Raw genomic sequence first — 16,171 nt, 5'->3', positions numbered from 1 at the left:
TTTTAATCTCCTCCATACCCTATAGAGGCCTCTGCATGCCATAGGTACTTAATACATGTGTGTTGTATTTATATTCCCTTATTAGGATCAATTCCAAGTGGGGAAAAGGTGATTCCCACTGAAACCAGAGGATGCTATAAACAGCCTGGCATGGACATTTTTATTGTTTTTGAGTCCATTTCAGCCACGTCCAACTCTTCATGGCCTCATTTGGGGTTTTCTTGGCAAGGATACTAGATACTAGATACTTCTCCAGCTCATTTTACAGATGAGGAAACTGAGGCAGACAGGGCTAAGTGACTTGCCCAGGGTCACACAGCTAGTAAGTGTCTGAGGCTGAATTTGAGCTCAAGAAGACAATTCTTCCTGATTGAGGCCCAGTGCTCTATCTACTGTACCACCTAGCTGCCCTGACATGGGCCTAGATATGTAATGACCCAGCCCTGGGCTTTGATGATCATTAAAAAAAAAACAACAACAACAACCCAGAAATTAGACTCTCAATATGAAATTGGTGCCATTTGTTCTCAGAGAGTAGATAGCTCTGTGTCACAAAAGAATAAACTATTTCCAAGGCCCTGAGTCTTTGGAGGGCTGAGTATAATCCAAAGATTGAACGCTTTCTGTTTATCTTCCCATCTGGGACCTTATTGCGTAGAGATCATTAGATCTGACTGAAATACTCAAAGGAGACCCCTAGAGTGGTCTTTGAGGGCCACCCAAAGGTCTTAGTGGAGGGAGCCAGGGCTGCAGTCCCAAGAGACCAAACATTCTTATGAACTGCTAAAAGGCTGTGTGATATTTAAGGAGTTTCGTTGCCCCTATGTACCCCAAATTCTCTCCTAGAGATGCAGCTTACATTGAATGATGTCTTAAAAGATCTCAGTCTCGGAGCCTTTTTCCAGCAGTGTTCGGTGGGCTTACTTGGAATTCTAATAGACCTAGATCTAGTGAGACTATGTTAAGTTTTCTCCCTGGGGAAACTGATTCATAGGATTTAGACTTAGAGTTGGGTCATCTAGTCCATCCTCCTCATTTCAGGAATAAGGAAACCCATGGTCAAGATCACACAGGTGTTAAGTGGTAGGACCCACATATTCTAAAGGCCTCAGTTCCCTCTTCTGTAAAATGAGGAATTAGATTAGATGATCTCTAAGGTCCCTTCTAGTCCTAAAATTATGACACTATAATTATACTAACATTTACATAGAGCTTTATTTAGGCTCTGCAAAATCCCTTACATACATTGTCTGATTTGGTCCTCACAGCAACCGCATGAAATTGGCATTACAGGTATTGACATGTCCAGTTTACAGATAAGAAAACAAGGTAAGGAGGCTGGAATAGTAAGGATGGTGGTAATATAATGGTAAGGAGGTAGAAAATAGGATAGTAAAATAAAGAGAGTGGGTTGATAAGAATTAATCTTATTATAATTAATAATCTTAATAAGAACTGTCTAGGAGAGATATTAGTTTGATTGTAGCAATCAATATTTATTATCCAGTAGTGGAAAAGGGTAGTAATCTCTAAGGTATAGTGTAAAGAGCACTGACTCAGAACTAAAGGGGATTGACCTAAATGACCTCTGAACTCCCTTATGATTGTAAGTCTATAAGCTCCCTATTGCCTCCAAGATCAAATATAAAATCCTCTGGCTTTTAACACCCTCCATATTGGAGCCCCTTCCTACCTTTCCAGACTTCTTATGCCTTAGCATCCTGTACGCACTCACTCATCAATCCAGAGATGTTGTCTTCCTGGCTGCTTCTCTAACAAGACACTCCATCTCCCAGCTGTGGGCATTTTCACTTGCTCTCCCCCATGCCTAGAGCTCTCTCCCTTCTCCTTGCTATCTCCTGGCTTTCCTGGCTTCCTTCTAGTCTCAACTAAAGGTCTATCTTCTGTAAGAAGTCTTTCTCAATCCTCCTTAATGCTAGGGCCTTCCCTCTGTGGATCATCTCCAATTGATCCAGTATATAGCTTGTTTGTAGATAGTTGTTGAGGGCAGGGACTGTCTTTTGCTTTTCTTTGCATTCCTAACGCTTGGCATAGGGTCTGACATATAGTAGATGCTTAATAAATGCTTACTGACTGAAACAATCTTAAAAATAGGCAACTCTGGAGAAAATGCATCTTCCTCTATTGCAGTGTAAGGGGCAAGGGTTGGGAGGGGGGACTGAAGATATACTGATAGACACTGTTGTATTAGTTTTCCTGAATCGCTTTTTTCTTTCCTTTAAAATTTTTATTACACGGGTCAACTTGCTGGGTAAGGGAGGGCAGAGGGATATATTTGAAAGTTGCAAGATGTAAAAATAAAAGATGTCCCTAAAAATGAGATAGAAAAATTTTAAAATACACAATCCCTTGTTCAATTTTGTGTTCAGCAAGCAGACTTCTGATTTGTGTTTTGGTTTCTTGAATGAACATACTCATTAGGAGGGAGTGCCCTTGGCCCACTTTCCTCATAGGTACAGTTATCTTGCCAGGTGCATAGCCTTTCGTAGTTTAAGCGTGCTATAGTGAGAAGTAGTACGTCACCATGGGAAGAATATTGGACTTGGCGTCTGAAGCCCTGATTCTATTCCCAGTCAAGCCAGATTGTAGTCTTGGGCAAGTTATGTGAACCTCAGTTTTCTCATCTGTAGGATGGGCAATGGTACCTTCCCTATTTGTCCTACTGGATTCTTATGAGGATAAAATGAGGTGTGAAAATGCTCTTATAAATAATGAGGTGTTCTAAACATGCAAATAAGGGGTTAAGTTGGCATTCTCGTTAAATTAGCATCAGTCAGTACCTTGTCAGCCTGTTCACCTTTGAGCAAACTAATCCAATCAGGTTTCTGAACCTGCAAAGTGTCAATGATTACTATTGGAATGGTGGAGAGAGAGGAGCAATTTCTTCTCAATATTCATTTGGGGGCGGGAGGGGGAGGAGAAGGAGAAAGGAAGTAGTATGGAGTAAGAAGTAGTATGGAGCAGCTAGGGGAGGGAAAGGACAAATTCCTTGAGTTTTCCATTGGAATTCATAAGGCCTTTTCCATAGGAAAAGGGGAAATTATAGTCTTTCCACAGCTCAGCCACATTGTGAATAAAATAGGCTTTTGTAAGCTGGCCTAGGAATTTAATCACCCTTCATAAAATTGTTTCTATAGGGAAGTTTATTTCTCCATATCTGTAAAACTTGGCTGTCCTCTTTGTCCCACTAACTTTACTTCCTGTCTTCCCTTCTACACCCTTCTCTTCACCTCTGACCTCAATCAATCAACAAACATTTCTTGAGTTCCTGCTGTGTTGACCATTTAAATAGCTAAATAGGGTGCCCCTAAAGTCCTAGCACACTAAGACATTAGAAAATTAAAACTGCACTAAGACTTTTGGGACATCCTGTATAGTCTGGTGGGGGACATAGGAAGGGTCAATGAAACGAGGTCCTAATCTCCCAAGTCGTTTCAATCTATAGTTATCCTTTTCACATTGCCAGGGTGGCACCCTCGATCTAGAACATTCGAGTAAAATATTTTGGCTCTCCCTTCGTACCAGTGAAGAAGTTTGAAATTTTTCTTTTTCTTTTATGGGGCACCTTATTGTAATATTAAGCATTTGGTCATAGTCTCTGTGTCATCTGTGGCTTCTGCAAAACTCGCCCAAAATTCCCTTTTAATTTCTTATGCCAACCTAAGATGTATCAAAACCTCAATGGGGAAAGATAACTGTAGTTGGAGGGAACAACATAATAAGGAACAATAGAAGACAGTTTAGCATAGTGAATAGGGATGTGGCCTCTGAATTTGGAAAATCTGGGTTCTAGACCTGCTGAATCTTCTAGGTGCCTCAGGCAGCTAACTCTGAGAACTGTAATTGCATTGCTGGTATAGCTCTGTGTTGATGAAGTTTCTTCACTGGAAGTTCTCTCACATCACCAGTGAAATCATAGATCTGATCCAATGTAGATTTGAGTGTTAAACTATGGGACTGACTAGGACAAGTGTGGTGTGGTGGAGATAGCATTGATCTCTGATGGTGTGGACTTCCCTGCATCTGCTCATCCTTGTCTATTAAAATGAGGGAATTGGACTAGATAAGGAGTCTTTACCCTGAGGCCCAAGACTGTATTTCAATATTCAGTATAATTGGTTTCCTTTTTAATCCTGTGGGTTTTGTTTTATGTATTTTAACACATTCTGGGAAGGGGTCCATAGGCTTCACTGGACTGGTAAAAGTATCCATGACACACGAAAAAGTTTAAGAACCTTTGGACCAAAGAATCTCTTATTTGTTGTTTTTCAGTTGTCTTCAACTCTTTGACCCCATTTGGGGTCTTTTTTGGCTTAAAGATACTGCAGTGGTTTGCCATTTCCTTCTCCAGTTTATTTTATAGATGAGGAAACTGAGGTAAGTAGGATTAAGTGACTTGCCCAGGGTCACAAAGCTAATAAGTATCTGAGGCCATATTTGAACTCAAGTCTTCCTGACTCCAGGCCCTGCATTCTGTCCACTGTGCCACCTCGCTGCCCAGGAAAAGAATCCCTTAGGGTCCCTTCCAATTCTAACCTTCAATGAATCTATGACTTCAAGTACTATGGAAGTTCAGAATGTAAGCTTCTTGAGGGGAGAGGCAATTTTCACTTTTTTTTTTCAAATTTTTCCATTTTCATTTCATGTTGACGATGCTATGAACAAAGTAGGCACATGACTGATGTTTATTGAATTGAACTGAAACAAAGTGTCATACGAAGCCTAAAGATAACAGGTCATTATAGCCAGGCAGGATCCTGGAGGAGGTAGCATTTAAGAGAAGGACATTCTAGACTGGTAGAGCAGAATAAGGAGGCATGTAGATAGCCCAGTAGATAGAGCACTGGGCTGGGAGTCAAAACAAATCTGAATTCAAGTCCAGCCTTAGACACTTACTAGCTGTGTGGCCCTGGACAAGTCACTTAACGTCTGTTTGCCTTCATCCACCGGAGAAGGAAATGGCAACCACTCCAGTATCTTTGCCAAGAAACGCCATGGTCAGTATGGTTCTGAGAGTCACAAAGAGTCAGACATGACTAAAGAACAAGACCAGAACAAACAAAAAGCACAGGTACTTGAATGAGTAGGGTATTTTCGTGGCTCTTGGTGAAGGCTGAATAAAACCATTCATTTTAATTCAATATGTGTTTATTAAGCATCCTCTATGTTCTAAGCTCTGAGCTAGGCACTTAGTATAATATATGAAAACTAAATCCAAACAGTCCCTGCTTTCAGGAAGTTTATATTCCACTAGAGTAAGACAACAGTGTACAGTTACATAAATATAAAACACATAACAAGGCAATGGATGAAGAATACATGACCCCTTGCCCTTTTTCCCAAATGAATTTGGGTGTCTACTTCTTGAGAGGGGAGATGGTGATATTCAAATAGAATGGTCAGTGAGGAGCTCATTATCTCAAGTACCACTTAAAGCCACTTTTGGAGACTATGAGATTCAAGTAGGCTGGTCAATGAAATATCAAACTAACTGGGACCCTTCTGCCCTGGGGTGAAAAGATAATGCCTGAAACTCTGAAACTACTGTCCCTGATTACCTCATCTCCCCACCCCCTTTGTCTATATGTCTCTGGTCACCTCATCTCCCCGCCCGCAGCAGGTTTTACTATGTAAGAATCCCTAGTCTCTCCTGGTTAGGGGGTATCTTCCCTAAGTGGAGGGCATCCCCCTTAGCAGGTAGCCCCTTTGCTCAAACGTCTCCCTTCCTCTGTCATCTTCCTTAATCAGAGGGTGTTCCCCTTAAGCTGGGGTCTTCCCTGATGAGCATCTCCCTTAAGCCCCCTCTCCCTTGGGAAAGCTACTACCCCCCCCCAAACTGGGGTTTCCCTTAAGCTTTGTGTCCCATAAGGGTCAGGGGAGCCTGCTTGGTGTGTTGTGCTTGGTGTGTTACGTTGTCTTGTATGTTACCCTCAATAAACACCTTTACTTGATTTGGAGATGGCCTGAACAAATTCTTTCAAGACAACTGTGCACTCCAACGTTCTTGGGTGCACCCTGAAGCTCGTCAATAATTACAAAGTAATTTTGTGGTGGGGAGACTCAGACAAGATCTCTTGTGGTCCATAAGCTGATCCTTGACTTCTGAAAGGCACTAACTAGTGGCCGCAAGAGTCAGAGGTGAGGAGACTAAGTTCTGCCAGCATGTGGGTGGGAGAGGGGACATTGGTTACGGGCATCAGCAAGTAGGTGGGTGTTGGAAAAGCAGGTTGAAGTCAAATCATGAAAGACTTCCAGTGCTATATAGAAGAGTCTACGTTTTGTCCAAAGGGCAATAAGAGAGACGAGGAAGCTTCTTGAGTTGGGAAATAATGTTCCAACCTGTGCTTGAGTTACATCAGTTTAGCAGCTGTGTGGAAGACGGATTGAAGAAGGCATTGGACTCTGGGGTACTAGTTTAGGAGGCTATAGTAATAGTCCACTCAGAGATGATAGGGATCTGAAGGAGAAGATAAGAGAGATGTTGAAGAGGTGGAGTCAACAAGATTTGGCAGCTGGTTGAATACAGAAGGTAGAGGATGACTCCAAGGTTGTGAACTTGCATAATAGTTTTGTTGTTCAGTCGTGTCCAACTCTTTGTGACCCCCTCAAACATTTATTAGCAGTGTGATTCTGGACAAGTCACTTAAATCCCGTTTGCCTCAGTTTCCTCATCTGTAAAATGAGCTGGAGAAGGAAATAGCAAACCACTCCAGTGTCTTCGCCAAGAATACCCCAAATGGGGTCACAGAGAGGCAGACACAATTGAAATGACTGAACAACAACAAAATTATTATCCTTGGAAGAGGAGAGAATGAAGTCAGAGAAGGCTGTTTGTGGCACTGATCAGAGCAGTTGATGTCTCGGACCTCTTCTTCTTCCCTCTCTCCCCTCAACCCTTACCCCCTTGTATTCCCAGAGATCTGCACTTGTCTATTAAATGACATTCATAACAGTAGTTCCCTATCTCAAGGTCTCATTAGGATGCACATTTTTCTGGCCCTTTCTGAATTGGTTTCCCAGAGGCCTAATGTTGGCAGCCCAGAGGATGATTTTTTTGTGGATCCATTTATAGTTGGGTCACTGCCTCTCTTTGCTTTGAAGCAGGTTGAGCCACTGACCTAGGTCCCATCACCCCTGGGATGGCAGGTCATTTCACTCTTTCCACACATCAGCTTTTTCCATGCTCCCATCCCACCCAGGAAGCTGGGCTTTCTTCCTTTAATAAGAGGCCTGGGACAGGGGCACCACCACTGTATATTTTAACAATGGAAGATATTAATCTGATCGTTCCTTCTGAGAGCTGATTAGAAAACCCTCCACAGACAAATCCCCAAAATATGGGAGAGTACCACAGTCTGGGATTTACACCTTGAGGCTCAGGGGGTAGGATTTTCCTGAGTCACTCGCCATAACGAAGTGGTTTGGGATCGGCCTTCCTTTCCCCCGACTCTGGCCTAATTCTGCAAACCTCATGGAGTTATATTGCCTGCATGAGACAATTGTTTCATTACTTGTGAGCGAAGGGAAAATTGTCCTGAAACTATTATTGTTTCCAGGGGAGCCTCTGTGAGAACAGGCTTATTATTTTGTGGCAGGCAGGCTGCTCATTAACAAAGGCCGCCTCTGCTAATGAAAGTTGCCAGTGTGTACCCAGCAAACTTCTGTGATGGCTGAGGTTGGAGTTTAAATAGAAAGAGAAGTTTAGATTTTATTAATTTATCCATTCAGCAAATCTTTCTTGTGCTCCTACCATTTGCAAGGATATATGCAAGGTATTGAAGGGAAAACTGAAAATATAACTGAGATGAGATGTCGTCCTACCCTTTAGGAATTTCCTCTCTAGTGATAATAGTTCCCATTTAAAAATGTACAGGGTGATAACCTGATGTGTCACTCATCTAACTACATTTCATAATGTAGGAAAAAATGCATTTTTCCTAGCCAATCCTGAATAACCATAGTTTTTCTCGAGAAGTCCCTGTAGTATTCTGGGTCTTGATGCAGCTATCATGATGCCATCTATAAACAGGAGTTCACCATCTACAGGGAATGACAGCAATTATGATGCTATATGGCTATGAATCATGGAACAACACAATCTCAGGAGAATGGAAAATATATATACCCCCAAGGAGCAGTGGAAACCCATGGGTGGTGAGCAGGGACGCCATATTCTCAACAATGACTCATCCATAAAAATAGTCACTATGGACACAGATAACCAGAAAATGAGGCCAGTCATGGTGTAAGACTAAAGGTAGACAATTTTGCCCTGGCCATTTGTAAAGTTTGAGATAACTCAAATAATGGTCTCAAGCACCTTGGGTAGGTAGATCTTTTAGAGAAGATTCATAGGAGGGACACAGAATGAGAAGGTGTGGATGGGGTTTGATCTACACTAGGGGTTCTCAAAGTGTGGCCTAGAGATCCCTGAGTATCCTCAAAACCCTTTCAGCCATTCTGTGAAGTCGAAACTATTTCTTTTTACATTCAGTTTTCTTTATGAGTTTTGTTTTTACATTAAACGCATTTACAGATTACTCCCACTTCTCCAGAGGTCTTTTGTAACAAAGCAAAACAGTTAAGTAAAACTAACAATACAATGACCCTGTCTGAAAGTTCATACAACATTTCACATCTGTAGCACCCCCTATCTCTTTATTTAAAAAAAAAAAAAAAAAGAACAGATAGCTATTTTCTCTCTCTCTCTCCCTTCTCCACACTGCCTGGAGGGGAAAGCAAATTTCTTGTAACAATTAAACAAAACAAATTCCCCCAACGACTTCCTTTCTGTCTCTCTGTCTCTGTCTCTCTGCACACACACGTATGTAAGTATGTATGTATGTATTATATATAAAATATATGTATGTATATATGTATGTATGTTTCATTTTGTACCTGTGAAAAATGATTTCTCATGGTAATCTGTGTTTTAGAGACTCAGATGCCACCCTGCCATCCTTCTGTCCAAAGTTGTTCAGAAGGACATCTCTGATAATGAGATTGCATTGAATCTTCTTATCTTGGTCAAACTCCAACTCAGGCCTGAATTGATTTTATCTCCTCAGGTTTGGGTGAAGACAGACTTCCAAGACTAGGGGTGGTATTTCCTTTGATGGCGAGTAGTGGGGCCCAGTGATCTAAGGAACCGCCCACCTCCTAGTATGTCGACCTATCACTGTTGATTGGCACCCCTTGGAAACACCTACTCTTTGAAGGGCATATAAGGCTGCACCTCAAAATCCCAAACCGAGTCAGTTCTAAACTAGCCACCTTAGGGGGGCCCAGTTTTAGACTGAACTCTCATGCAATGCATGTTAATCCACTTTGACAAATTAAACTGTGGACACATGTACCCCAATTTCATTTGTGTCTTTCTTAGAGCAGACTGCTTCAGATTGGGGTTCATGGGGTTTGGAGTTCACTTACCCTAAGCCCATCACCTCTCTGTAATGGATACCTTAGTTTATCACCAGTCTTCCTAATATTTATTAGTGCTGGTATTAGTATTAATAGAAACCTGGCTTAGTAGAAAGGACTCTGGATTTGAAGCCAGGATCATCTGCATTCAAATCATACTTCCTAGCTGAGTGACCACAAGTCAGTCATTTTGTGACTCTAAATCAACTTCAATTCCCTCATTTGTAAAACGGGAATAATACCTGTAGTTACTACTTGTCAGGGTTATTATAAGGAATTATGAGGAAACATATGTAAAGTGCTTTGGAAATTTTAAAGTATGATAATACATTTGAGCTACTGTTACTGCAACTACTAATATATTTAACTGTAGTGTACTGGAAATTTCAGCTAGTTCTGCATACACACATATACAGGGTATCCCAAAAGACTTAGTGCAACTTAGTCTTAGTCCCAAATGATAAAGCTTTTAATTGCACTAAGACTTTTGGTACACCTATATATGCATATAATACATTGCATATTTATGTGAGTATATATACATGTAACTATAGCTGTCCTTACACTTATACCTGTACCAATTTCTATACACAGAGCAAAGGTATATTTGGACTCGGAAGATCTAGGTGTGCCTGTCTCTACTACTATCTACTCTTGGGACCTCAGGCAAGTCACTTAACTGCCCTGAGCCTCATTTTCCTCCTCTATAGAATGGGTCTACTAGTACCTGATTTGCCTACCTTATGGGTTTGTTGTAAGGGCTAGATGAACTTGACATGTGAAAAGTGCTTTCCAGTCATCTGAGGTCTATGTCCATAAGTTATTCCCTGCCTTAGTCACAGGGGAAAGCAGCCCAGCTTATAGGAAAAACTAAGGCAGTTCTTAGGAAATGTAGTAGAAGCCCTGAAGTTGTAAGCAACCACATCAACTCAGTCTTGGGTCCTGCCTTTCCATGTATCCCTGGCCTCCTGTGGAGTTGGAGGTTCAGATATGCGTGTGTGGTTCCCACATAGTCAAGCATGGGTCTCTGTGGTCAGCTTGTCTGAAAGGTTATACCACACTATGTTAACACATTAGTATCATCCTTCCATTGGTCCAGGCAGATGAGGAAGGCTGCCAGTTGAGCCAGACAAGAAAGCCTGTGACAGCACTCCCTAGGTAGGCTTAGTAGAATTACAGTGATACAGAATCCAGCTCTAATCCAACCCCTACTTTTTACGGAGGAGATCTGAGAGGCCCCTAAAAGGAATGAGTTTTGCTTAAGGTCATATATATAGGAAAACAGCAGGACTAGAACTAGAACCTAGGTCTCCTGACTCCAACCTAGTGTTCTTTCCATTATTCAACACTGTTTCCACTGCTGTTCCCTTCCCATAGTCTCTTCAGAGAACTGAAGATGCATTTGGAGCAAGAGTGGAATCATATTCTCTGACACTGGTTTCTTTTGTTATAAAAGAAAAGGTGCTCTCAGTCCTGACAAGGCAGCCTGGGCAAAAAGCCTGTGAGGTCAGGTCACTTGGCACAGATTCACTTCCAAAGGCATAAAAGTACAGGTTAATCCTGGGCTGTGGGGCAATGGCCCCCATGCCCTGTGGGGGAGAGAGTATCCCTGGGGCCAAGCTGGAACAAGATAAACATCAAGTCTTTCCTGGATGGGAGCACTTGTTTTTAAGTTTCTAAGGAAGTAAGGAAACTACTTGTGTACAAAACAATGTTAATACAATGATTAAACTAGCTTCTGAGAGGAGGCTGTTGTAATTAGAAAGGTGGCATTGTGGGAAAAGATTCAGAAAATTTGGGTTTCTGCTCTGGCAGGTCCTTACTGTGTGACTTTACACAAGTAACAATCTCTCTAAGCCTCATTTTCCTTATCTACAAAATGGAAATAATAATCCCTATAGGAGAAGGTTGTTACTGTAATCAGAGGTAATCTAGGTAACACATTATTCAAAAAATAAGGATTAATTAATGAGACTTGGAGCTATTTATTAGAAGGGGCAGCTAGGTGGTACAACGGATAGAGCACTGGGCCAGGAGTGGGGAAGATCTGAGTTCAAACCCAGGCTCAGACACTTACTAGCTGTGTGACTCTGGGAAAGTCCTTTGACCCCTATTTGCCTCAGTTTCTCATCTGTAAAATGGGTACACACTGGAAAAGGAAATGGCAAACCATTCCAGTATTTTTGCCCAGAAAATTCTATGTACTGTGTCCATGGGGTTATGAAAAGTCAAACACAGGGACAGCTAGGTGGCGCAGTGGATAGAGCTCTGGCCTTGGAGTCAGGAGGACCTGAGTTCAAATCTGATCTCAGACACATAACACTTACTGGCTGTGTGACCCTGGGCAAGTCACTTAACCCTGATTGCCTCAGAAAAAAAAAAAAGTCAGATACAACCAAAGACTGAATAATAACAACAATCCTGATACTGTCTAGGTGAGAAAGAGAAGAGGAATATTTTGGGAAATCAAGGTAATAGTAAAAAAAAAATTAATAATAGACTAACTTGTTTTAACATCTTATTGGTCTGAAATGTCTCTGCCACTGAGAGCAGGACCTGGCTTTGGCCTTTCTTTGTATGTCAGGTGCTTAGCACAGTACTTGACACATTTGTTATTATTGTTCAGTCATTCAGTAATTTCTGACTGTTCATGACCCTGATGGGGTATGGTCCCAAGCCAAGACCTTTGACCTTTACCCCAAAAAGAATTTGGGTCCTATTTGTCTACGGACCCCAGAAAACCCTTGAACTTTCCTTGAACTCACTTATTTGGTCAAGGAAGTCTCTAGCGGTTGCTTGAGGCTTAATCTACTCAACTGGTCTTTTCTTATAGCCCAGTCTCCCAATTTTTTGTTACCTTAATTCGCCTAGCCCTCCATTGTCTCAATCACTCCCTTCCAGATCCTCCCTAGATCCTCCAGTCACCTCAGTTTACTGTCCACTCCCATCAAGACACCCCTTCTCCCAACCCCTCCTCCAGTCACCCCAAACTACTTGACCACTCCTAGATCCCTCCTATAGTCTTTCTGTATATAAGATCCTGGCCGCCATTTAGTGGCTGAGACTTCCTCATGCCCGCTCATCCCTACCAGTGTCAGAAATATTCACATTCCTTAAGAATCTGGCATATATGGCTCATCTTTAATAAACCTTGTCTTTGGCTGCAAGAAGGCTAAAGTCAAATTCTTTCAGGCAGGACCCATGTGTTGTGATTTTGGGGTCCTAGCACCCCTAGCATCTAAACCTCAACAACCCCATGAACTTGTCCATAGGATTTTCTTGGCAAAGATATTGGAGTGATTTACCGTTTCCTTCTCTAGAATGTCCCCATTTTACAGATAAGGAACTAAGGCAAATAGGGGTTAAGGGACTTGCCCAGAGTCACACAGCTAGTAAGTGTCTGAGGCCAGATTTTAACTCAGATCTTCCTGACTCCAGGCCCAGTGCCCTCTATCCACTATACCACCTAGCTGCCCTGCCTGTCACATAGTAGTAGCTTAAATACATATTTATTCACTGACTGTCCAAAGGATCCTGTGAATTCTGAAATCATTGATCTGAAAATTCTGCACGAGGTTTGTCCCAGCTATTCTGAAAGACTAGCTGTGTGACCATAGATAGGCAAGTCTTTTTCCTTCTCTGGGACTCAGGTTCCTCATTGATAACATGGAGGTGATAATCTATAATCATCTATAAAGTGGAGGTGATAATACTCATGCTTCCTATCTCATGGAGTTGTTATGAAGAAAGCACTTTGCAAACAAAAATAAGTGTGAATTATTAATTGTAAAAGGAATGATTTAGAGTCTAGGGCTTCTTAATCCAACATGTTTCTAACAGCACTTGCCTGTGTTATATTGGGTAACTTCGCTGCAGCTGTGGTTCTGAACACAAAGCATGTGCATTTTGCACTGCGCATACCCTCAGGCCATGCAACACCAACTAACTAAGCCAGAACAGGAAAAGGGGTCTCCAGTGGAAAAAGTTTAAGAAGTCCTGTGTTAGAATATAGTCCATAAGGGCCCTTCCAATTCTTAACATTCTATATTCTCAAGGCCCTTCCAGGTCTTTAATTTTAGTCTTCTATGTTTTGACATTCCATCATCTAAAGTCCCTTCAAGCTCTAATATTCTATGTCTTATTCTCAACATTAATAATAATGATGATAATAGTTTATGTAGTGCTTTCAGGTTTGCATAGCATTTTAAAAATATTTTTTCATTTGATCCTCACAAAAACATCTGGGGTGCTATTGTTAGAGGTAGAGAAACTGAGGCTGAGTTGAAGTGACTTGCCCGGGTCACACAATTAGTGAATGTCTGAGACTAGATTTTGAACTCCAGTTTTCCTTGCTCCAGGATCAGCACTCTATCCACTTATGCCACCTAGCTGTATTCTATGTCCTCAGGTCATTTATGACTCTATTATTTTATGGTTTTAGGATTCAGTGAGGGCTGAAGGGAAGGAGAGAAGGGTAAAAGTGGCAAGTTCTCAGGACTGATAACTCACATTGTCTAGGATCTTCCTTTTTCTACTTCTCACATCTATTTGTGGAGTGCTGTAAGCCCCTGGGGTATTGTTTCATCCACCATAGCATCCAAATAAGGAAATCCAGGACCCTACGATGATATTACTCTTTAGCTAGCTATAATACTGCTTCTCTGCTTTCAGCATGAGACAAACATATCAATGTTCAGGTGCTGTCGTTCATTCACTGACATTAAACATCGACGTTATAGTCCTCCCAAGTGAAGTATAAGCTGTGCTGTTGGTTGTCCTTTGTTCTGAAAGAGGACCATGACATCAGGGAGATGATGCCATGTCATGTAAGTAATTGGATTTAAGTGAGGGAGAGCTGTGCAAAGTCACCAGCCTCACTTTTTCCTCTGAAGTCATCTGTGGGGAAGCGACAAGTTTAGATAAAATATGGTCTCTGACCTTACTGAGCTTCTATTTTATTCCACAAAAAATAGAGGGACTCTGAAGATTGACGTGGGTCAGACCTCACTGAATTTTCAAATGACACCAAACTGGACGGGTTAACATCCTAGATGGCAAGGTCAGATTCCACGGGGATCTTGACAGGCTACAGTATTGTGCTGATCTAACAGGATTACATCTCTAGCAATAAATGTAAAATCTTATACTTGGGTACAAAAAATCAATTTCCCAAACAGAGTACAGGAGGGATTTGGTTAGAAAAGTACCAGTTTGTCTGAAAGTCGGTCCAGACTTAGCGAAAGTGATGGAGAAAACGTCAGTAACACAGATTACACTTAAAAGTATATCATGAGGACTTTCTCCCCCCAGAAAACCAGATGTTAAATATCTACCCAGAGTATCCCTGGAGAGGCAGGACTTGACCTCATGTCTTCCTGGCTCCAAGGCCAGTTCTCTATCCATGACCTCATGTTGCATGTTCTGAGAATACAAAGATAAAAATGAAACAGTGTCTGCTGTGTGAACTTTGCTAGAGAACTTAGGAATTAAAGACAATCACTGCTACAGAAAAACATTGAGAACTCAGGAGTGATATTTCTAATCCTTTTTTTTTTATAAATAATTAATTTATCACCAATTCCCCGTTGAGATGTCTGCATATGCAATGACCACTTTCTTTTGTCCCTTCAGTCCTATTCCAGATATTGGACGAGAAGAGAAAGGAGAGAAGACAGATGAGGAAGAGGAAGAAGAGGAAGAAGACACTGAGTCCCTTTGGTCAGCTGCCTCGAGGAATCGCCTTCCCCGGGGAATTAGTGTTCTTGAGAAGCTCATTGCAACCTGCCCGGTCTGGCTGCAGTTGGACATGGATCAGGACAAGGCAGTTCAGATCCTGCAAAAGGAAACACCTGGGGTGAGTGGGGATTGATGATTGACACGTGAGCGTTGCCAAGGGAGAATTTTTTTGGTGGGGGAGGCTAGGCAATGGGGTTAAGTCGCTTGCCCAGGATCACACAGCTAGTAACTGTCAGAGGTTGGATTTGAACTCAGGTCTTCCTGACTCCAGGGCCAGTGCTCTATCCGCTGCACCACCTAGCTGCTCCCTGAGTTAACACTTATATTGCCAGCCTCAAAGGGCTGTTGTGAGGAAAGTGCTTTTTTTGTTTGTCTTTTGCTAAGCAATAGGGTTAAGTGACTTGCTCAGGTCACACAGCTAGTTTGAGGCCGAATTTGAACTCAGGTCCTCCTGACTCCAGGGCCAGTGCTCTATCCACTGCGCCACCTCGCTGCCCCTTGCCAAAGGAGTATTGACCTGGATGGCAAAGGAGTGGTGAGAGTATGGGGGCAGTGAGAATAGCCAACACTTTCTGGGAGTTTGACAGCAAAAGGGAGGAGAAATATGGAGTGATAACTTGAGGAGATGGTGAAGTCAAGCAAAGGATTTTTGTTGTTGTTGCTGTTGTTTTTTAACATCTCTGTGGGCAGTTAGGTGGCACAGTGGATAGAGAACTGGCCCTGGAGTCAGGAGGACCAGAGTTCTGTCTGACCCTAGGCAAGTGATACTGAAAGTTAGAGAAATGGACTCAGTTTGGAAAATAAAATCAGAGGTTTCTGCCCAGTTGCCCGAGCTAGGACATTGCCTGCTAATCCTTCCCAGTCATGAAGATCAGGGGTAAAATTAGCTCTTCCATCCTAGGTGTGAAAAAGCAGCACAGAGTTTTCCAAAGATGACAGTTTTTTGAGGCACAAGAAGTTCATTTCCCAAGTTCTTCTTGGGAAACGTTGGGGA

At 42.1% G+C, this 16,171-nt stretch overlaps 1 protein-coding gene across 1 annotated transcript in view; it reads left to right on the top strand.

Annotated features, from left to right (window-relative positions):
* RIN3 (Ras and Rab interactor 3) overlaps positions 1-16,171 on the top strand; it is a 159,267-nt gene that overhangs the window by 31,666 nt on the left and 111,430 nt on the right. Inside the window, exon 2 of the mRNA XM_027870033.1 lies at positions 15,073-15,295. Within this exon, the coding sequence (XP_027725834.1) occupies positions 15,073-15,295 (223 nt within the window). The remainder of the gene's footprint in view (positions 1-15,072; positions 15,296-16,171) is intronic.

Source organism: Vombatus ursinus, unplaced genomic scaffold (assembly GCF_900497805.2).
Source record: "Vombatus ursinus unplaced genomic scaffold, bare-nosed wombat genome assembly UNPS02014794.1, whole genome shotgun sequence".
In the NCBI taxonomy this organism is placed as follows: Eukaryota; Metazoa; Chordata; class Mammalia; order Diprotodontia; family Vombatidae; genus Vombatus; species Vombatus ursinus.
This window is presented reverse-complemented; position numbering and strand designations above follow the sequence as displayed.